This window comes from Equus przewalskii, chromosome 10, assembly GCF_037783145.1.
Source record: "Equus przewalskii isolate Varuska chromosome 10, EquPr2, whole genome shotgun sequence".
NCBI classification, from domain to species: Eukaryota; Metazoa; Chordata; class Mammalia; order Perissodactyla; family Equidae; genus Equus; species Equus przewalskii.
In genome coordinates, this window is record NC_091840.1 from 15362576 (window position 1) to 15385325 (window position 22750).

A 22750-nucleotide genomic window follows, 5' to 3' on the forward strand; every position below is an offset into this window, starting at 1 on the left:
GTTGAGACTAAACCGATGTGGCCAGGAGGAAGCTGGAGACCAGGTGGAGGCTACTGCACCAGTCCAGGCAAGGAACAACACAGGCTCGGGCCTGAGTGGCAGTGAGGAGTCAAAGTCAAATGGAAGAAACTTGCTGATGCAAACGGAGACCTTTAACTCATCAGACTGGGTTCTGCAGAATATGTACCTGTTATTTCATTTCATGGTTTCCTAACTTGTTTCAGGGGTCAACAAACTGGGAGTGTCTTTTTTTTCTTTCCACAGAGTGGTTTTGGCAGGTGCTTTTGTAACTCAACCAAACATGTGTTGCTGTTCCCAGAAATGGAGATTTCTTACACCGTAGCAGCAAACTACACCTAGTACAGAAAACGAGTTTTATTTGTTTTCAGAAACTAATTTGAGCTCTGACATTTTATGTTAGCTGTGATCTTTTTAACCTGTGATTTTTGTAACTGTAGCTACACCACTGTCTGTCTCTGAAATTTCACCAGCGAATATGGTTGAGTCCGTTTCGTCTCTGCACCTTCAGCCCAAGTGCAAACTCAGAATGTTGCTGTCGTGTTTTGTGTTAGATTCGTTTTACGAAGCGCGCTTTTGCCTGGTGGAGTTGAAAGCACTTTCTTTGGCATTGCCAGGGCTGCCGCAGGGCTTCTTGCGCTTACCTTGAAATACTACTTAATGCTGTTTCTTCACATTCCAATCTTCATCCAGTTGCAGCTTATTCTTTAGCAACCCTACCCTCATTCCCTTCCATCACCTTTCCAGCAATAGTAGGCACGAGGACTGGGTCTAATTTAGAACCATTCTCTGCTAATCATGGAAATATGCTACCATGGCTGCTGTCCCACCCAGATGGGCCTGGACTTATGAGATGTCCCTTGAAGGGTTAATATCGGAGATTTCTTATGAGGGAAGGATTAGAACAAAATTAGTTATTTGAAATTTGAAGAAAATCTTCCCCTGTGAGTTTCCCTTTTTAACCACGTGCCTCTTCCCATAGTTCCTCCTGGTGCTGACAGCCATGGTCCACGCGGGCTGGAAAGTAGAGTGATGCCTTGCTACTTGATCACTGAGTCCCTGTCTTGTAGACTGAAGAAGTGTCTCCCAAATCTGACTCCTCTTCTGTGTCCCCCTTGCCAGTGTCTTAGCCAGGCTCTCAACGTCTGCTTCCTGGATTAATGCAGCAGCTTTCTGACTGCCATCCCTGCTGCCTGTCTTATCCTGCCATTCGTCCATCATGCTGCCGCCAGACATGCCCTCTAAAAAGACTCGTTGGACCATGCTGCCCTCCCTGCTGAAATACCCTTGGTGTTGTCTATAGCAGAGCTACTCCAGGTGTGGTCTGCCCACCTGTCTTACCTGCCCACGAGGAGAGAACAAAAGGGAGAGTAAGCGTCATCCATGATGGGTTGGAATTTTCAACACCACAGTTAGTATGAGAAGCACCGGACAGGGTCAAGTCTGACCTCCTTAGCATGCGTGCACAGCCCTTTACCTTCCGGCTCTCACCCAGCTCTCCAGCCTCAACTCCCCACCCTCGCCCAGCAGGTGCCCTTGCTAGCAAGCAGCCACATAACTCTGTCTCTCTCCAGGCCTCAGAGACATGGCGCCTTTGCTTATGCTCCCAACTCACCAGCAGCCTGCAATGTGGGACAGGCTCTTGTTCATCTTTAAGATGCCCTTCATAGGTCACCTCCTTGACTCCCCAAGTAGGGTGAGCCCTTCCCTCATCTGGGTTTTGGGGGCACTTCATTGAAGCCTCTGTCATGGCACTTCCTGCTTATTGTGAATTTCTGGCTACATTTGTCTTCTGGCTGGATTTATAACTCCTTGAAGATGGGGTTTCTGGACAGCCAGGGATGCTCAGTAAATGTCTGAGCCCCTTAATGCTGACTTGGGTCCCAGAACCCTTCTGACTAGACATCTTTTGGGAGAAACAGATGAAACTTGACTTTGCCTCCTCAGGATGCGTCATCTGTCACTCATACCATGGTCGTGGCAGTTTCCAGTTCTAGTTTCTGATCCTGAGTTTCACGTGGCTTTTTGTGACTTTCGACAGGGGCTTTCTCTCCTGTCTCTTAAGCAGTGTGTGTGTTCCTCGGGAAGAGACAGGTCTGCTCTCAGAGGTATGAGGGAAACATGAGAAGGGGAAGTTGTGCAAAGAGATGACGTTTCGTTAATAGTTCTAATCTGTTTTCTCTTAAGGAATTTTCTAGGCTTAAGATATGCATCACTACCTTTCTACCTCATTGCTTAAGCACAAGAAAAGTGTTTATTTGCTCTCCATTGTTTTTGAGGACTGAAAACTTTGTGAGAGGGGATATGAGAGAGGCCTATTTCTGTTTTTGAATATCTTGAAAATATGTTTCCTGTCTTTCTCTTTTTTGTATTTTACTTTTATCATGGAAGATCCGAAACGTACAAACATAGAGATCATTATATAACGAACCCTCATGTACTCAGCCCTCAGCTTCAACAAGCACCAACTGGTGCCCAATCTCGTTCGTCTGTACCCGCATTCACTTCCCGCCCTCGTGCTTGGGATTTGCTTCAAAGAAGTACATCTCTCAGTGCAGAGGGGAATCATACACAGCAGCATAGATTTCAACTCCAATGGATATTCTTTGCAGCATTCCTTGGTGTGTATTGGAATTCGGTTGTGAATGTTGAAGTATGTGGATAAAATGCCCTTTTTGGCTGTGACTTAGTTACTTGTCCCTTTGTTCATCTTTGGATGGCTGTGCAAGGTTTGATGGCACTCCTATCAGTCAATAATGAATTCTGTGAAGTTATGACATCCTGAGAGGCCATAGAGAGTTCAAATCGTATCTCCCCCTTTAATTCCTTCACGACCGATTATAGCATTCAGTGTGAATTTTTAGTTCTGAGTTACTTCTGCCAGGGTGGAGATGAATAAGAACATAGTAGAATTTGACTCCCTTTAGTATGGGCGGTTTTTCAGATTACTTTGGTATTTTCACTTGATCGTCTTCGTCAAACGTGACATTTGGTGACTTGTAGAGGTTACCGGTAGAGGAAAACGTGTTACATCCTTTCCCAGTTCTGATAAGATTTGGAATTTGAGGAGCTTTTGATTAGATGTCTATTTTTAAATGCGCTCCTTGTGGAAGCTGTACTTTGAGGAACGTTTGAGACTTTCTACCCTACAATTTGGACCTAATAACTTTAATGAGAGTTACAGGTTTAGATTGTGGAAGTACCTTTCCTCTCGAGGGAGGAAATGAGCTGCCATTGGGGAGAAGTATCCCTGACTGGTTCATTTGAGCGCATGAAACATATTTGAGAGACATAAGTTTTGAGTTAAGGGAGGGTGAATGACCTTTTTTACCAATAATTTTTACCAATAATTTTTATGAGAAAACAGTATTTGAACCTTAAGCATTCTCTTGAGGAAATGGCGGTTATCACATTCAAACTAGCTAATCTCGTTTCGGTGTCAGCTAGGATTAAAATCTCTATGTCCTCTATAACTCATTCCTTTCTTTCACTTCGTTTTTCTGATCAGGACTCAGTTTTATTGATGTTTCCCCGCCCATGTCTGTTTCCTGACTACCCCTCCTCCACCCCCACCCCCGCCCCCATACTAGCTCAGGCTGTCTTTCTTGGGTTACCTTCCTCACTACCCCTTTATGATTCCTTCTTCTCCTTCTCATTCACCTTGTACCCGGATGCTTGCCTGTCGCATCTTCCTGTGAAAAGGAAAACCTTCTCTTTTCCTTGGAAGCCTCCAGTCAGTCCCTAGTTAATGCCCGCCATACCACATCACAAAGTTTTCACGACTTTCTTCTCTGTGGTCTCACTGCCTCCTGTCCAACCTTATCTGGATCACTCTGCACAAAGAACACTTCACACTTGCCAAGGCTGTGTCCTCATTCCCGCAAACAGGGTGATGGTTCTTCACTCAGGTTGTCCTGTCATCCCCACGCTGTGGATCAGCCTTCTTCATGGAGTCTTCCCCAAGCGCGCAAGCCCTCACTGGTTTCCCTCACCTGGGAAATCCTGTGGCACCTGTGGCATATACCACATGCATGTTTCAGCGGTTCATTATATATGTTCCATGTGTATCAGCTTTATAAGCTCCTTTCTTTATCCTGCGCGGCACATAACAGAGAATCAAGGTGATGGTAGATGGCTGACATTTGTTTCTGGGATATGTGTGGTAAATCTCAACAGATAATTACTAGTCGTTGGGTTGTCATCCTCCTCCCCAGACAGAAAGGGAGAGAGAGAAGGATGAGGCTCTTGAATATTTGGTGTATGGGGAGGCTTACAAGGAAGCGAAAGCAGTTGGGACTTCATTTGTGGTCTTTTGATCCTTAAATACCCTTCAGGAGGGCCAACCCAAAACATTTCAAATCATTGCTAGAGGTGCGCTTAGAAGGGGCTGGTTTGGCGAATTTCTGACTGTGTCACGACATCTCAGTTGTACCTGGAGAAGTCTTTCAGTCAGAGAAGCAGCTGGGTGTGTAGGGGTCGGATAGGGGGTTGTGCTTTAGAAAGAAGAGTGAGGTGCAGTGGGGCAGTAAAGCCAGTGCTAATCTAGATTCCACCAGAGAAGCAGCGTGTTCCAGAAATATCAGTGCTCATCTGGAGAAGAGAAGAGAATGATCTTGTAAGGTTCCTTGAGCTCCAGTCAAATGGGCAATCTGTTCTTGTGGCTTCTGTAATCAAAGGGATCTTATTCCTTCCTACGTGGAAGAAAGTCTGCCCAGAGCTACCTCCAAAGAGAGGCCGTCAGTCCTGAGCTCCAGTTTGAAACAATTATTTAAATTTTGGTTGACTTCATCAGAGACATTATTCTGCTTTGCTAGCTTATCACCCCCACGTTTTCCGCGTGCCCTCACCAGTGCTGATGAGCCTCTGTTTAGCGAAGCCTGAAATGGGGCTGCCAGGGTCCTTCATGCTCTTCAAGTGGATTTCCCTTCAGTCTCTTTGAACCCTGTGAAATTATAGATCAGGCTGTCACGATTTTACAGGAGGGCAGGAAGAACAGGCTTCTTTTCAACCTATTGGAAAGATTTTCTTAACCTCTTTGTAGCTTCTCTCTCTTTTTTTAAATTTTTATTTTAGAAAAACTTCAACATACACAAAAGTAAAGCAAATAGTATCTTGAAACCCTCAGGCACACCCACCGCCCAACTTCAGCACTAATCAACGCATGTGGCAGTCCCCTTCCCTCTCTCCTCCATTATTTTGAAGCAAATCCCATATCATTTTTTCCATAAATTTAAGTAATTTTGAATGTGAGTGAACAAACAGAACTATGCCTGGGCAGCTCTTTCTAGCTTTTTTCGTGTAGATTTTTGTGTGGAAAAGTACACTTCTTTAGAAAAAACTTATTTGAGTGACTATATTCCGCATAAAATATTGAATATCTTGAGTTACTGACTTCTCTTCGTTCTGCAAACAGCATTACTTACTAAGTATGAGGGGAGAAAAGCCCTGGGCTGCAGTTACATGGGTGTTCACTCTCTGATTATTCATTAAACTGTCATAAGCTTTATGCACTTTTCTGTGTATATTTCACAATAAACAAAATAGATGGTCCCTTCCCTTCAAAGTGCTTAAAATTCAGTTCAGCCCCCAGATATTTGAGAATCAGAGAGGCTACGTGCAATTAAGCACCTGTCCCTTGAGAAATGTGATAAATGCATCATAAAAACATGTTTCTGATTTTCTGGAGAAGAGGGCATTTGAACTAACCCCGAAGGACAAGCAGATTTGGGTAGATGGAGATGGGACAGGTAATAGTGAGCACAGGGATCAACACGAGACCGTGGAGGGAGTTTGGGGAAGAGATGTGATTGAAAGATAATCACGGAGAAGAATTGGGCCCAGGTTTTGCAGAACCCTGAATGCTTAGGCCTGTGGTTCCCAAACCATGCGGAGGGCCCCCAGGGTGCCATAGTGAATTCACAGGGGCACTGCAGCTTGTTTTCAGTGTTTGAGAGAAACAGCAATACTCCAAAAGGTCAAACACCATGCTTGAGGGAGTTTGTAGTTTCGCCATTAGATTGCGCTACTTTCCTTTCAATAAGATATCTTTGCAAAGCTGAGTTTTTGGCCGTTGCTGTAATAAAATTCAAATACCATGTGAAAATCAATGTGAAATGGCAATGAGGGTGGCGGTGTCTAATCTGATTGTGAGATTTGAAATATGTGCGGCACCCAACAGGTACACACATCCTATTAGTGGGTAATTATGGTTAAGAATGAAGTAAACGTTTTTCTTTCAATTTACATGTGTTATTTTCTTCATGTGGCCTTTAAGTTGCTAGGCCCTGAATACTTAATTAATTAAGTCATTTGGACCTGACTGCGTAATAAATGGAGCCGTTAGGTATTTATTTTGGCTTAGGGCCTTATGGATAAATTACTGAGAAACTAAGGATGTTGTGAACCAAGAAAGTTTGGAAACCTCTGACTTGAGCCACAGAGATGGAAGGTATTTGGTGGGCAGAGGGGAGCCATCATAGGATTTTATGTGGAGGAAAGACATGAACAAATTTGCCCTTGTCAAGCCTTTGCAGGCAGTGGGTGGAGTGCATGTCTGAGGGCAGAGATCTAAGACAGGGAGCTGGTTAGGAGGCTGCTGTGTGGACCCAGTGGGAAGTGGTGACTGCCTAATTTTGGCAGTGGTAAAAGAGATGAAAAGGAGGGTGTAGATTTTGAGAAATGTTTATTGATAGATTGAATCTTACGAAACTCAGAATATAATTGAGTGAGAGAGAGTTAGAATTGAAAGAGTGAGTCAAGGACAACTCTTGAGTTTCCAGATTGTGTGACTGGGTGGAAGTGGGGCCAGCCCGCCAATCTGGAGAATGTAAAGGAGGAACAGGTTCTGGGGCTGTGACATCAGGCATTGAGACACCACGTAAGCAGGTGTAAGTGGGACTGGGTCGCGGACTCCACAGGAGAACGTTGTCAGATGCCGTGTGGAGACCTAAGGAGAAGGATTTGCAAGTGTTGCTTAGATTTGGTCACTGGAACTTGACAGTGGCAGTTTTGCTCTTATTCTCAGGGGAGGAGGTGGAGAGCAGTGAGTTGAGAAAGGCACAGAAGGCGAGAAGGGGAAAGAGGATCCAGCACAATGGCTTCCCAGTATGGCTCAGCATCAGAGTTACCCAGCAGTCTTAAAAACGCAGATTCCCTGGCCCTTCCTACAGAACCAGCCTTCTGGGGGAAGGACCTGGGAATCAACATTTAAAAAACTGTAAGTAATTTACGCATTGCTGGTGGGAATGTAAAATAGTACAGCCACTTTAGAGAGCTGTTGGGCAGTTTCTTGTCAAGTCAAACGTAAATGCTGTAGCTCAGCCATTCTACTCCTACGTATTTCCCAACAGAAATAAAAATATAGGTTCAAACAAAGGCTTGCACACAAATGTTCTTAGCAGCTGTATTCACATTTTCCCAGCCCCAAACTGCAAATAACCCAAATGTCCATCAACAGATAATAAGCAATTGTGATATATCCATGTGGTGGAGTACTATTCAGCAATACAAAAGAATCAACCTATGATACACACAATAATACGGATGAATTAAAAAACATGATGCAGAGAGAAGCCAGACACAAAAGAGAACCTACGGTGTAAATTCCATTTGTGAAATTTTAGGACAAACGCAATGAATCTCTTAGTGGCCATATGGGGTGGGAGTTTAGGATATTGAATCCAAAGGGGTATGAGGGTGATGGACATGTTCTATATCTTGATTGTGAGGGTAGTCACACGGATGTGTATGTTTTTCAAGATTCATCCAACTGTACACTTAAAGTGGATGCATTAGGAGAGCATTTGCAAAAGAGAGAGGGAGAGCCCAGAGGTTTGGTGTGGGGGAGGCAGAGGGCAAGGAGTTAGCCAGGGAGAAGGAGGACTTGAAGATCGTTGGAGACAGGGTGCCACCTGAGGGCTCTAGATGGTTGAGTGTGAAATATCTCTGAATATTAAGGTGAAAGCATTGTCTTTATATATATATATAAATGCGAAGGGAAGGGTGCAGTTGGGCAGACTTGGAGGGTGAGGGTAGGAAGTTTCAGAGAGCTCCCTCTGCCCCTCTTTACTTCCCTTGTGCCACAGGAGGCAAAGTCACGTGCAGAGAGAAGCAGGCCTTGAGGCAAGGAGTGAAGGTCTGAAATACCAGCTGTGAGGAACAGGGAACAGAGGCCAACCAGGAAGTAGATAAACATATGACTTGGGGCCCAGCTGGCTGTAGATGTATAATGGTATCTCTACAAGTGATGGTATTGTTTTCTTCAGGAGTGGTCAGAAGCCTGAGTAGGGGAAAGGGGATTGCTAGGTAGATTCTGGATTGAGGATTGATAGAGTGAAGCTGCTGGATTATTACACATGAGCAACAATAGATATCCAGGCTGAACAGAAATGGAAGTAGGAAGGAAACTAACATTTATTGATTACTCTAGTGAACAACTATATTGAGCACCTCCTATGTGCCAGAGGCTGTTTTAGATGTTGGGGATATAGCAGACAACAAAAGATAAATCCCAGCCCTCATAGAGCTTCCAGTGGCTAGAGTCCGACATTCAAAAAATAAGTAAAATACACTGTACTTTGGAGGTGGTAAGTGTCATGGAGAAAAGTCAAGCAGGGGAGACAGGGAGGGAATCCTGGGGGGCTCAGAGGTGGTCATGGAAGACCTCTGTCAGATTGTGATATTTGATCAAAGACCTAGGCAGAGGGAATAGCAAATGCAAAGGCTCTGAGGCAGGGGCAGGCTTGGCAGGATTGGAGGAATACCCTTGAATTCCAGCAAAGCTGGGATAGAGTGAGGAAGAAATAATGGGAGGGTGTTAGAGGGTGGGAGGGTGGGATTATATGGGATTTGTAGACCACTCGTGTGAACATTGGTCTTTTTCTGAATGAGATGGGAACCACCAAAGGATTTTGAGTGGCATAAAAGTGTAATCTGATTTATGTCTTTAAAAGAATCAGTCTTCTTTGTGTCAAGGCACAGACTTAAAATCTTGACAAACATTTAATCCTTATTTAATCCACATAGAGATGTGCCTTGATGTTGGTGGTGTTCTCTCTATTTTTTTCTTTTTGTCTTTACTGTTGAGGAAATTGAGGCTCAGAGAGATTAAATAAGTTTGCTGAAGTCACTCTGCTGGTAATTGGCAGAGCTAGGACTTAAGCCTAGGTTTTTCAGATTCCAAAGGCCACGTAGATTAGAAGAAAAGGGAGCACTGGAAAGACAAGGGGTTCCAGTGATGTTGAAGGGGTGCTGGGAAGTAGGAAACAGTGATGATCATTACAGAAATAGACCATAGGGTTTGGCAACTGCTGGGACCTGTTGGGGAGAAATGAGTGTCAGCAGTATAGTTTGAGGCGTGCCTGTCTTCTTGGAAGATAGTGTTACCGTTGACAAAATAAGATGGTCAAGAGTAGAAGCCAGTCTAGGGTAAAAGATGGAGAGTGTGACTTTGGGAAAGTGGTGTTTGAGGTGTTGGTGGGAAATAGTCTGGTTGGTCCAGAAAGAAGAGCTCAAGAGATGGGGACCTAGAATCTGCCCCTGTGGTTATGGTTGAAGCTATTAGAGATGGATGTGCTCTCTGAGAGAACGCAGGGGAGAACCTAGAAGCATTCCTCCCAGAGTAGGGAGGGAGGGAGCCAAGAGAGAGATGGGCAAAAAATCAGGCAGTGCAGCCCACAGAAACCAACAGGTGAGAGATGCCGGGGGACGGAGGAACCACGGCATGGGAAGTGGCAGTGAAGGGAGCTGCCTCTGACAGAGTGGTCTGGGGCAGCAGGCATGTGGGATCACCTGAGTGGTGGGGAAGTAGCAGAAAGGGTAAAGCTGTTGGTGCTGATGGACCGAGACACTGAGCCCCATAGCTCAAGAAGGGAACGAAGTCAAGTGTCTGTTTGGGGCCCAATACAGAGGAGAGGGTATGAGGTTTGAGAGAGGATGGGATCAATACTAAAGGTGAAAAAGGTATTCCTGGAAAGACAAAATTCACATCTTTTGAAAATAAAAATGTTTAAGTTTTTACCCTTATGAACTTGGATAAAGGAAGGATGTGAAGATCTGTTTTGAGTCATTTCTGTCTCATGTTAAAATGAGGATTAGATTAGCACAAAACAGTAGCAGTGAGCGTCACATGAGCTCACCCAGGCTTCTCCAAGGGTAGAGACTGTGCCGGGTCAGGCCTGAGCTGGACCCACAAGGGGAATCGAGTCGGGTCCAGGGGCTGCTCCCAGGGAAGCAGTGAGCAGCTTTCTTTCTTCTTGTGTTAATCCTGGAGACCAAACACTGATTTCAGCTGTTTTTTTCCTCTTCTGGTATCTTTACCTTTACCTTGAATAACACTCATTTTTACACTTGCGCAGTAACCCTTTTTTTTTCCTTCTGAAAATAAAACAGCTTTGTGAGATGGCTTTTATCCTTATCAGTCTCCATATAGATAGGGTGGCTTATTTTATAGTTGCAGTGTTTGTTTAGAGCTAGGCCAGGTTTCTTTTCACATGGGTGGATTTTGTCTTTTTAAAGCAAGAATCTTACCTGATACTAGTTCTCATTATTAGGTCAAAAACAACCAGTTTTTCATGATGGGCTTTCATTATACATTCTCAGATGATACTTTTTGCTTTTATTTTGCTGGCTTTCCAAATATTTTTGTCTTTAACCTTTTAAAGGTTAAAGCATTATACAAATTATGGAAAATTTCAAGCTTATGTAGAGAGAATAGTAAAATGACTCCCCATTGTCACTATTTCCATCTTTAAAAGTTATCACCAGATTGCCATTTTTTCTTTTATCTGTCCCCTCCATATGGTTTTTTCCTGTAATATTTTAACGCAAATCTCAGGGGGCCAGCCCCATGGCCGCGTGGTTAAGTTCACGCACTCTGCTTCAGAGGCCCAGGGTTCACCGGTTCGGATCCTGGGTGTGGACCTACACACCTCTCATCAAGCTATACTGTGGCAGCATCTCACATAGAAGAACTAGAATGACCTACAACTATGATATATGACTATGTGCTGGGGCTTTGGGGAGAAAAGAAAAAAAGGAAGATTGGCAACAGATGTTAGCTCAGGGCCAACATTCCTCACAAAAAATAAAAAATAAAAAAAATCTCAGATTCACATGCTTCTTTAAGACAGAAAAAAAATCTACAGGATGGGTGATTGTTACACCTCAGAAGCCAAGCAGCAGTTTGCACCTCCGTCAGAGCTGTCTTATCACTTGTGCTGTTACCTGGCCTACAACTCTGCAGATGTTTCTTCCAGGGATCTTATCTTACTGCATGCTAATGCTAACATGACCAGAGGGCCCTCCTACTTGTTTCTAAGCTTAGAAACAAACATGGTTCTTAAACATGGTGTGGTTGTCCCACCAATTCTCCCCTGGCTCCTGCCGACGGCCTGTGTCCTCACTTCAACCTTTCTGGTACAGGACACGTTTGGGGACCTGAGGCCCCGGTGTCAGGTGACCAGTGGGTAAGCTCTAGAAAACCAGGAAAATCTGCACCTGAAGATGAGTCCCTGAGAGTGAGCAAACACTGTACAGCAAAGATAAGCTTATGAACGAGAGTCACAGTCCTGGTGGGCTCCATGTCTTGTTTCTGGTGAACTGCTAGAATTTGGCAGTGTCCTCTTAATCTGTGTTTACCTGTGATACCTTTAAGTGGCTGACACGAACAAAAAAGATACCTTCTTGACTGCTGTGTTTTCTGTGGAATATGGCTTTCCCAGCTCGCATGGCTTCAGGACTGTGCTGAAGTAACTGGGTTGTAACTGCACCTTGACTGTTTCAGTAGAGCGAGTGCTCTGTGCCCTTATTTCCTGTCTCTTGCATCAGTCTGTTTGTGAGAGTGAACTGAGAGGTGATTAATGGGAACAATAAACATATGCTACTGACTGAAAGTTCCTTCTGTTTCCTAAAATGTTTTTGGTTTAATGAATTGTTTGTGTGCTGCCCGCAGACCACATGTGATGTGTGTACTTCTGTTGTTGTGAACACCGTATGCCTTCACATAGGAGCCAGGCTTATAAAGCAAGGTCAACATATGATAAGGCTTGAAAGGATTTCTTTCATCTGATACTCCCAAGTGACTAGGAGAATTAGACAGCTGTCTGTCACCATAAGCAGAGCCTGTGGAGCCTGGAACTCGGTATACAAAGTCATATTACAATGCTGCTATCCTTGCCCCCAGCCTTGAAGTTGTGGACAGCATGGCTGCATAGCCTGTGGGGTTTTGATTGCTGGAAATACCTCATTACTGTGCAGTCTCATGCCTCTGGATTTGAGCTCTGTTCCGGCACTGCTATGTCAGCGTCCTCTCACCCCCACCACCATCCACCCCAAGGGACCAGGAGCGTCCTCTTGGTTTACGCCCCGGAGAATCTAGGGAGGGAGACGTTCTGCCATTTTTGACTACTGCAAGTATAACATTGACTTTGAGAAAAGACTTTTTTCCAAGTTAAGGAGTAATGCCTGCTCTTGTAGACATTTTGGGAAATATGGAAAAAGTGGGGGAGTCACTCACATTTCCAACAAAGATAACTTGCAATTAGCCCTTTTTGCCTTTCCACCTAGTTTTTTCTGTGCATATTGAAGATTTTCTCCTCAACTGCATTAATACTCTATGTACAATGTTATCTTTTCTCCTGAACATAACAGTCTAAAGATTTGTACATGTTTTAAATTTTTATAAGCCCTTTTAGAAGGCTTAATTTTCTGCCAAATGGACATTCCATAATTTAACTGTATTATTGAATAGTGAGATCATTTGTAATGCTATCGTGAGCAACTTTGTACAGAAAGCACTTTCTATATTTTGTGTTATTTTTAAACTAGATTTTATAGAAATGAGACTAATGGATCCAAGGGAATCAAAGAGAGTGAATGCTTGAAAGCTCTAAGATTGCCATATTGCCTCCCCAAAAGGGTGTATCCATTTACCATCCAGTCATATTCTCATCAACAGCAAAATTGATTTTTTTGTGTGAAGATTATCCCTGAGCTAATATCTGTGCCAGTCTTCTTCTACTTTGCATGTGGGACACTGCCACAGCGTGGCTTGATGAGCTGTGTGTAGGTCTGCACCTGGGTTCTGAATCCTCAAACCCTGGGCCGCCAAAGTGGGGTGTACGAACTTAACCACTACGCCACCATGCTGGCCCCACAAAATTGACTCTTAAGTCACAGTTTTGCTTTTCCTAATGGGAATATCTGGTACCACCCCAAGTATCTGACAAGGTGATTAAGTTTTAAAAGCCTTCGATGTGTCCAATAGTGACACTGTGACCCCCTGTCCACTGTGGGTTGTGACTGGTTCTTCCTTCTGTGTCCATCCCCTGAGTTATATGCACACTTCTTGACAGTAGTTCTGTTCTGCTCTCAGTCCTCTATCCAGCCTCAGTGACAATCATAACAGCTTACATTTGTATCTTTGTGTGTATGTTTTCTGAACATTGTCTCGTGTTGGTCAGTTTGAGTTATTGCTGCAACATGTGAATTGGTCCTGGGAGCCCTCTAGGAATCTTGATATTTTAAGGTCTGTCTGATGATGCCTTTGTTGTTGTTCTTTTCCACAGATCCAGTTCTGCAGGTTCCAACACATGTTGAAGAGTAAGTTTTCTGATTTGCTTTACTACTTCCCTTTAATTCATTTTATTAATTATTCAACCAATATTTATGAAGCTAGTTGCTGGGAGTACATAAATGCATAAACTTAAGGTATAATGAGAATGATTGAGATATCTAGTCTTACAGGTGCTATGATAGAAGCCTCTTTTGGGGAGAGGGTGGTCAGTTCCCTGAGGAAGGAAGGCAATGGTATTAAAAAGGCTTATTTAAGATGAAACTTAAGTCAGGTTTTGAACTTAAGCTTCCAAAGTCCTCAGGAGGACCTAAGGATTTAGCTGGTGCCCTCTTCACTGTTACACCATGGAATGTGACCTGCTGCTGGAGTGGGTGATGGAGTAAAGGTGGATGGCACCTGGAAGAACCTCAGGTGATGGTGCATCCTAAGCAGAGAGAAGATTCGGCAAGGGGTTTCTGAGAGACTAGTCCTAGTTCAGTCTTTAGCAGGTTAACTTCACCAAAGAATACCTGCACTGGCTTCACGGGAATCTACTGACCAAGAGACCTCAATCCATCTCTTTGGCAAGTTCTTTCTCATGTCAGGCTTTCAGAATGTACTTTTATTGCCTCCAGTTTAAAAATGAATGTTTGTTGACCACTGACGGTAGATTTGTTCTACCTGTTTATGTACCCTGCCATGCTATTAAATGTTAATTGTCGAAGTTCTATACACAATTGACTTGGAAACTGGAAAGTAGTCTTGCTGGGTCCTTTTCATTTATTTTATTTCATCCAAAGTGCTTTGACCAAATGACCAAATGATGATTTACCCTTCTATGGTTATGTACTGTTTTTCCTTTGCAGGTTGCTTTTTTTCACTCAAGTATAGTATACACCAACACAGGGATATTTTATTTATGGCTAAAGTGAAAGGAGCAGTAGGTAGAATTGTCTTATACACACGCACATCCCACTTCCCCTACCCCTAGTCATGGCTTTGATATTTTGTTCTGTACCCTGGGCTATAATTTATCATTGATGCTTATTGCTTAATCTCTAGGCCTGCCTTCCTCCCAGATCCCAACGATGGCAGCCTCTATACCCTTGGGGGCAAGAATAACGAAGGCCTGACGGTGAGTGTATTCAGTGTCTTTGTGTACTCTGGAGGTTCTACACCAGTGATCCTCAATTGTTGCTTAAAAAAAATTCTGGGGATTCTGATTCAAGTGGTCTAGAGTGGAGACTGGGCATCAATATCATTTCACAGCTTCCCAGATGGGCTTTTAAATGGCAGCCAGAGTTCAGAAACATTGATCCAGACCAGCAGGTTCTCATGGTGTAGACAACACACTGGAAGGGTATAATACTTCCTTTAGTAACAGGATTCGCTCTAACTAGTGATTCTCAAGTAAGTCTGCAACACTGCCCACCGTGCAACAGACATGCCCTCGTGAGGGGGACGTGTGGGGTTCCGTTCCCATCTCCATTTGAGAAGCTAGACCAGTGGTTCTCAACCTTAGCTGCACATTGTAATAACCTGGAGAACTTTGAGTCTAGGTCCCAATTCCAAAAGTCTCCATTGAATTCATCTAGGTCATCAGGATTTTTAAAAAGCTCCCCGGATAAGAGACTTTAGAAACAGGCCCTCACATACACTCAACTGATTTATGACAAAGGTGATACTGCAGTGCAGTGGGGAAGGATGGTCTTTTTAATAAACAGTCTGAGTCAATTAGGATATCCACATGGAAGAAAACCTTGACTCTTGCCTCACACCAGACTCACAAAAATTAGTTCCAGATAGACTGCATATCTAAACCTGAAATATAAAACAAAACTTTAAGAAAAAAAGTAGTGGAACATCTTCATAACCTTAGAGTAGGTAAAGATGTCTTAAACAGCGCGCAAAAGAAAAGTCCTACAGTAACCATAAAGGAAAAAATTGATATATTGGATTATATTAAAATTAGGAATATTTCTTCATTGAGACACCGTTAAGAAAGGCAGGCCACTGTGTGTTTGCGAAGACATATCCAACAAAGGATTCATATTCCGAATATATAAAGAACTCCTATGGAATATTAAAAAAAAGAAAAGACAACCCAATAGAAAAATGGCAAAAGAGGATATCCAAATAGTCGATAAATATATGGAAAGGTACTCAGTTTCGTTAGTCTTTAGGGAAATGCAAATAAAATCCACAGTGTCTTACTACTACCCATTCACTGGAATGGCTAAAATGAGAAAAACGGAAAAAGAAAACAGGTGTTGGGGAGGAGTGGAGCAACCAGAACTCTTGGACACTGCTGGTGGAAGTGCACATTGTTACATCCAGTTTGGAAAACTGTTTGTCAGTATCTGTTAGAGCCTTGTGACCTGGTGATCCCCTCCCAGGTTACACACCCAACAGAAATGCATATATATGTTCACCAACCCAAATATACTGCAGCACCATTGTAATAACCAAAAAGTGAAAACTACCCAAATAGCGTCAGTAGTAGATGGGATAAATCAATTACGGTAGTCTATGCCAATGAGGGCAGACAGTCTGTGACTGTGCGCACCAACATGGGTGAAATCTCACCGACATAAAGTTGGACAAAAGGTGACAAACAAGAAAGGCTGCACTCTGAATGATTCATTTAAATCCAGCTCAAAGACAGGAAAAACGAGTCTATGCTGTTGTGAAGTTAGGATAATGATTACCCTGGGGGCTTATGATTGGAAGATAGGGCAAGAAGGGGGCTTTCAGAGTGCTGGAAATGTTCTGTTTCTTCATCTGGATGCTGGTTACATGGGTGTATTCACTTTGCAAAATGTAACTGAGCTGTACACTTACGTGTGCTTTCTGTGGATGTTCTGCTTCAATAGAGAGTTTTAAAAGCCTCCAAGTTGGGGCCAGCCTCGTGGCATAGTGGTTAAGTTCACGCTCTCCGCTTTGCCAGCCCAGGGTCCGCAGGTTCGGATCCCAGGAGTGGACCTAGCACCACTCGTCAAGCCATACTATGGTGGCACCCCACATGAAGTAGAGGAAGATTGGCACAGATGTTAGCTCAGGGCCAATCTTTCTCACACACACACAAAACAAACAACAACAACAACAAAATAAAAGCCTCCAAGTGACTCTCGTTTGCAGCCAAGGTTGAGAACCACTGGTCTAGACCATAGTGGCTGGGTGAGCTTTCATCTGGGTATTTTTAAATTATTTTATGAATACCTATGACTGGAACAGATGAGAGAAGAAGGGCAAACCTTGTGTAGACGTGTGTGTGTTTCACCATCAACATTTTTCTCCACAATAGAACCTCTATTTCTTAAACACTTTGCTTGCGAGAAACTAGGGTGTTGAGTGATTTGTGTAAGTTGTCTCATTTGAACCTGTCAGTAACCCTCTGGCATACAGGTGTTGTCACCATGTTAGAGATGTGGAAACTGTGCCTGGAGAGGTGAAGGAACATGCCCAAGGCCAAAGCTCCAAGTGTTGGACTTGGGACTTGAAGAGCTTTAACTTCCAAAGGATGCACTGACCACCATCCTGTGCGCACCTTCCTCTGTTGGGGTTTAATTGTCCAGGAACAACGAGTTCCAGCTTGGGCCCCGAATCAGGAGGCCTGTAGCACTACTCAGCAGACACCACAGGACTCCAGACTGGAAGCCTTGCAACAACTTTCTGATTCTCAGAAGCATGTGGCAGAAACCTAGTCATTACAGCCTCTCTCTCATTTTTCCTTTTCTAAGGCATTTAAAATGTTGAGATAATGGGAAAGTCCAAATTGTTGATTATTTAAAGTTCTGCTTACCAAAGCTAGAGAGAGAGCTTTTCTTTCTTGGAGAAAAAGGTAACAATGTAGTAGAAGTAGGTATCTATAGAACAGTTTCAAGAACACAGAATGTTCCAAAAATAGAGTATACTGAAACAAACATTAACCAAAAGAACTTGTCAGATGTCAGCTGTAGACTCAGAAGAATCGGTTTTATGATGAAATGCAGTTGAAACATGTGGATTCCTTTTGAGTTTCTTTTCCTGGCACCAACCATAACTTCCTTCTAATACCAAAAGGCTCGATTTTCTTCTGTTTTTCAGTAGAGAATTATTTACTAAAGAAAACATCAAAACTTCTCTTTCCACCTCAGATTCCTGTGTTGCCCACATAATGATGACTTCTCATTTCCCTCGAAGCTTCAGCTGGTACCGAGGTTGCTTCTCTTCAGAATTAATCTCAGGGCTCACTGCCACTCTGAAAAGCATTGTCATTCTACTCAATCTAGCCAGCTCTAGGTCAGTTTTCCAAGACAGGAGAATTCTTTCTGCCCCTTTTAGAATTTCAAAGTTTGTGTAACTCTCCACATTTGTAAGTCTTTGCAGAAAAGGTGTGTGTTGTCCCCAGAAGCTTTCTGGACAAGAGACTTCCAGGGGCTTGTCGGGTAAAGGAGTTAGTGTTTACAGAGACTTGGGAGCTAAGTGCTTGCCCAAAGTGGATATGGAAGCCTGGGGTACCTCTTCTCCTTGGTTTCCAGTTAGGAAAACTCCATCTACCGTCAACAATGCTTCTCTCTTTTTAGGAGAATTGAGCAACAGAAACAGACTGTGCAGTAAAATTGTAATAATTGCACAAGACTTGGTTAACTTATTTTTTTTCTTTGCCTTTTTTTTGTTTGTTTTTTTAAGAAACTTCCCTTTACCATCCCAGAGTTGGTACAGGCATCCCCATGCCGAAGTTCAGATGGAATTCTCTACATGGGTAAGAGTTCCTGTTTTCAACACTGGTACTTTGATCTCTTTGGAAATGAGCCCCAGAATCTGGGAAAGTGGCATGTCTGGGAGAGGTGTGCAGTCACTCCCCCACCAACCCTTCTGGGAAAGGTCTTTCTTGCCTTGGTTGTGCTTGTTCACGTCAGGATCAGCTGACCAATTAAGAAAGGGTTGCCCCCTCTTGGGAGCAGACTCGACAGTGTTAATATGGTTACTCATTTAACAAGCTTTTAGCTGCTGTGTTGACCTACCCCTGCCATTTAAAGATTGCAACATACCCAGAAGCAATTGGGTGAAATTTAAAGTGAATGCAATAGTCTGAGCCAAGAAAGGGAAGCCAGGCTCTGCCTATTAATTATAGAGCTTTCTTAGTATTTCCTGCTATCAGAATATTGGATAAAAACAGCATTTAACAGCTTGCCTAGATAAGCTGCCTTCACACCAGGGATCACATCTTTCAAAGCATCAGATCACCTGCTTTTCTTTTACCATGTTGCTGCCAAAATGTCAATAAAAATGCATTAATAACACAAAGGAGAACTGTATTTATCTTGACATCCTAGTAGTAATAATATCCTGTGTTTATACAGCGGCTTTCTTTCTGAGGAACTGAAAGTGCTCATTGCCTGTTCGTGCCTCGGGAGCTTTCTGTGTATTTCTGGGCTCAAGTACAGGCTGAATTTTAAGTTTTTCTAGCGACCCTGGGGCTCCTGCTTCCTTCCACACCTTCAGAAGGAGGAAGCCCCCAGCCTAGAGATTCAGAGGAAGTGATCAGCACAGGCTCCCCATCTCTGGGCCATGCCCCAGCCCCATTGGACCCCCTTCTGACCAGCTGTGTCACTGTTTTCTGTCTGGTCTTCAGCTTTTGCCAGCGATCATCACTTACGGTGCATTTAAGATACTGTGTTTCCATCATCTTTGTGTGGTACCCTCTTAAGTGAGTTCATGAAGCATGTTTAAAATTGTGGCAGTTGGGGGCTGGCCCCGTGGCCGAGTGGTTAAGTCTGTGCGCTCCGCTGCAGGCAGCCCAGTGTTTCGTTGGTTCGAATCCTGGGCACGGACATGACACTGCTCATCAAACCACGCTGAGGCAGCGTCCCACATGCTACAACTAGAAGGACCCACAACGAAGAATATACAACTATGTACTTGGGGGCTTTGGGGAGAAAAAGGAAAAAATAAAATCTTAAAAAAAAATAAATAAATAAAATAAATAAATAAAATAATAAAATAGAAAAAATAAAATAAAATTGTGGCAGTTGCCCAATCCATCCCTTAAAGTGGTAGCTGAGTTATGCAGACTGTAACGGTCCTTGAAATAACGTAGGGGTGCCATGCCAGATGGAAAGGGATCATGGTCACAGCTGTTTGGTGAGGTTTTCACTCTACCTTCAGATCGTTTTCATATTAAGATTTCATCATTGAGAACAGAACATTTTGAGAAGGACAAGTTTCACATGTGTGGACTAGGCATGTATGCTACATCTGTTAGAACTAAGTGTAGCTTTAGCAAATTCTAAATGCCCCGTAATCTTCCTGGCATCTCAGTACTCTGCTTCCAAGAGTCCCTTCAGATAGGAAACTTGGCCAATAAGTAAGGAAGATACAAATGAGAAGAGGCCATACCTTACAAAACAGAAATGCACACATCACAGTGAATGTGTTGGCCTTCAGATGAGAGGAGGCCCATGCTACTGACTCACCATTACCAGGATGCTCTGGTGTATGTGTTGTAGATACGTATGCTTTGAGTTTTCCTAATAGTGTTGTTTGGCTCTGCTGTCCACCTGTTCAGACCTTTTAATCAGCTGACCGAGGTGAGGGGTGTGGCATGTGGCTGGGGAATAATTTACTGGCTGGTGTCAGGGGCTGAGATAACTTTGGCCTCATTAGCACCAGGTTGCAACCAACTCTGCTACCCAGTCACGGGTACCAGCTAATTAGAGTCATAAACAGTCATTGGAGAGCTCTTCACAGGAAGGCTCCTTAGTAGAGATGTTGAGATATATGCATGATGGTTGCCAGAGAGATAAACCCCGGGGTACATTTCTGTATTTATGTAGATCCTAGTCTATGGGAAAAGGGTTGCATTTTACAGCCAGACTTCATATTTAAGGCCACTAATCAAAGCAGTGAGATCTATGAGTTATTAGGTTTGGAGAAATTTTTGTACCATGATTAGGTTATTAAGTTAGTATAAGATCCAGTGGCCCAAGAAGTTTTATTATCTTCACATTACCATTTACCTGTCACCCTGGGAGCATCACAGAAATGTTTTTGACACCATAAGAATTTCAGCCCAGAGACCACCTTGGGCTGCTAGTTTGGCAGTGTTGGTTTTTTCCATGTAGAACGAGTGTAAACCACGGTGTGTCCTTGTGACCTTTCAGGTAAAAAGCAGGACATTTGGTATGTTGTTGACCTTCTAACCGGAGAGAAGCAGCAGACTTTGTCATCGGCGTTTGCAGATAGTCTCTGCCCATCAACCTCTCTTCTGTATCTTGGGCGAACAGGTAAGAAGGAACTATTACTGAACCAAAAATGAGTTCGCCTCCTGGCAAGTTAGAATCACTCTCTACCAGGAGTAGTTGTCACACAAAGTAGAACTTATTTGCAGCAAATACGAGGCCATGTGAAGAAGTTTCCAGACTCTTGGTTGTCCCCGGACATGGGAAAGCAGGGGCCTTTTATTTCAGATGGGGAATGAGTATTCAAAAGGGAGCGGTGAATATCGCTAGCGCAGCCTCAGTTGGAAAACATGCTTCCACACACACTGCAGGTTATGGGATAGGGCCTAAGCTCCTCCCGGGGAGGAGATCTTAGCATTAAAAGTGAGGCAAAGGTCACAGGTGTTCCTCTGTGGTGGGACTTGATCTGGTTCAGGATGGTTGGTGATTGCATCTCTTAAACAGTTCCCAACCCACCCTTGAGTTCCTTGGGGCAGTCAGTCAGGGACAGAACCTTTTGTCATGTATAACCTGCTTGTTTCCAAAAAGGACCTGAAGGAGCCCCCTCATGGGTCTCTGCCTCTGGGCTTCATTCTCTAGATGGTGTAATAGCCATTGTAGGGGAGGAAGACAATTCCTCTACCCTCTAGGTCCTTCTGGCTGGTCTAGAAATTAAATTGACATAAGACAGAATAACAGGAGAAAATCAAACAAAGCTTTGTAATGTGTATACATGGGAGAAACCCAGGAAAACTGAGCAACCGGCCAAAGCTGCCACCTTAAATACCATCTTCAGCTAAAGACAAAGGAGGATGTTGGGGGTAGTGGTTTGGGACTTCAGAGGGGAAGAAGGCAATTCACATGGAGATGGAAAAGCAAATGTTTGGTAAACAGAACTTTAATAAGAATGAGCTTAGTAAGGACCCTCACAGTCTCCTGATACCCAGAGTTATCTATGGGGATGGCCTGTCCTGGGGACAGGCCTTTTATCTTAAATTCTTTTAGGCAGTTAGAGGGAAGGTGAAAGTTTCTTTCAGAGTATTTTGCTCTTAAAAATAATCAAGGCAAAGAGACACATTTTGGGGTGCCAGTTCTGACCCCCTGCACCATCTCGCTGCCTGTCATTGGCTCGTCACAGGCATCAGCAGCACCCTCCTCACCACACCACTTTTTATCTCCTCTCTTTTCAGCCTTCTTCATCTTCTTAACACTTGTCACTCCATGTTTCTAAATCGTACCTGCCTATTTTCCCACTCCCCCACTAGACTGTCAGCTTTCTGAGGGCAGGACTTGGTTTTGTGCACCTGCTGTATCTCCACACCAGGCAGAGTGCTGACGTGTAGCAGATGCTTAGATGTTGGAGCGCATGAAGGGGGGGATAGGTGCAGGGATCAGCCTTATTCATTTTGTGTGTGTAGCACCTGACATATACCATCCTCCATAAAAACTGTGGGATGGACAGTTAAGATAGCGCTGAAAGGGGAAACAAGAAAACATTTAAAAGGAAAAGTTATGCCAGAAACCTAGGATGAAATCATTACAATTGAGCACTAAACTTAGGTCTAACATCGAGGTAGCCAAGGCTTTAAAAAAGAGATCACCTTCCTTCAGGTGCTGTGGAAAACAGTGCTTTTCTAAAACTGAGTCAGACCAATCTTGGGCCCTGTAGAAGCTGGCTAGGCTCTTCTGTGCATAGGGGGCAGGTCTCTATTAGACGACAGAGCTCTCCATTTGCCCCCAGCCCCTGATAAAAATCAAGTACCCCAACGTTAGTGACTACTTAGGGTTTGTTTGTTTACTGTTTCCATCAAGTAAAGCCTTACAGTGGTTCCAGCTTCACCCAGGAATAAATATTGTTTGGTTCTCAGGTAGAATTTGAGATGGTTGAGGAGTTGGGATCTGCTCTGACATTAGGTGGAGTGTGTGCGTGGGTGTAGAAAGCTGTTGTTTCCGTTATCTATTGCTGCATAACAAACCA

The 22750-nt window shown here is 43.7% G+C and overlaps 1 protein-coding gene across 2 annotated transcripts in view; it reads left to right on the forward strand.

The window, feature by feature from the left end:
• The window catches only part of ERN1 (endoplasmic reticulum to nucleus signaling 1), an 81934-nt gene that overhangs the window by 29497 nt on the left and 29687 nt on the right, over positions 1–22750 (forward strand). For both annotated transcript variants that reach the window (XM_070560245.1, XM_070560246.1), the window contains exons 3-6: positions 13584–13617; positions 14633–14705; positions 18242–18314; positions 20716–20838. In XM_070560245.1, coding sequence (XP_070416346.1) covers positions 13584–13617; positions 14633–14705; positions 18242–18314; positions 20716–20838 — 303 coding nt within the window. The remainder of the gene's footprint in view (positions 1–13583; positions 13618–14632; positions 14706–18241; positions 18315–20715; positions 20839–22750) is intronic.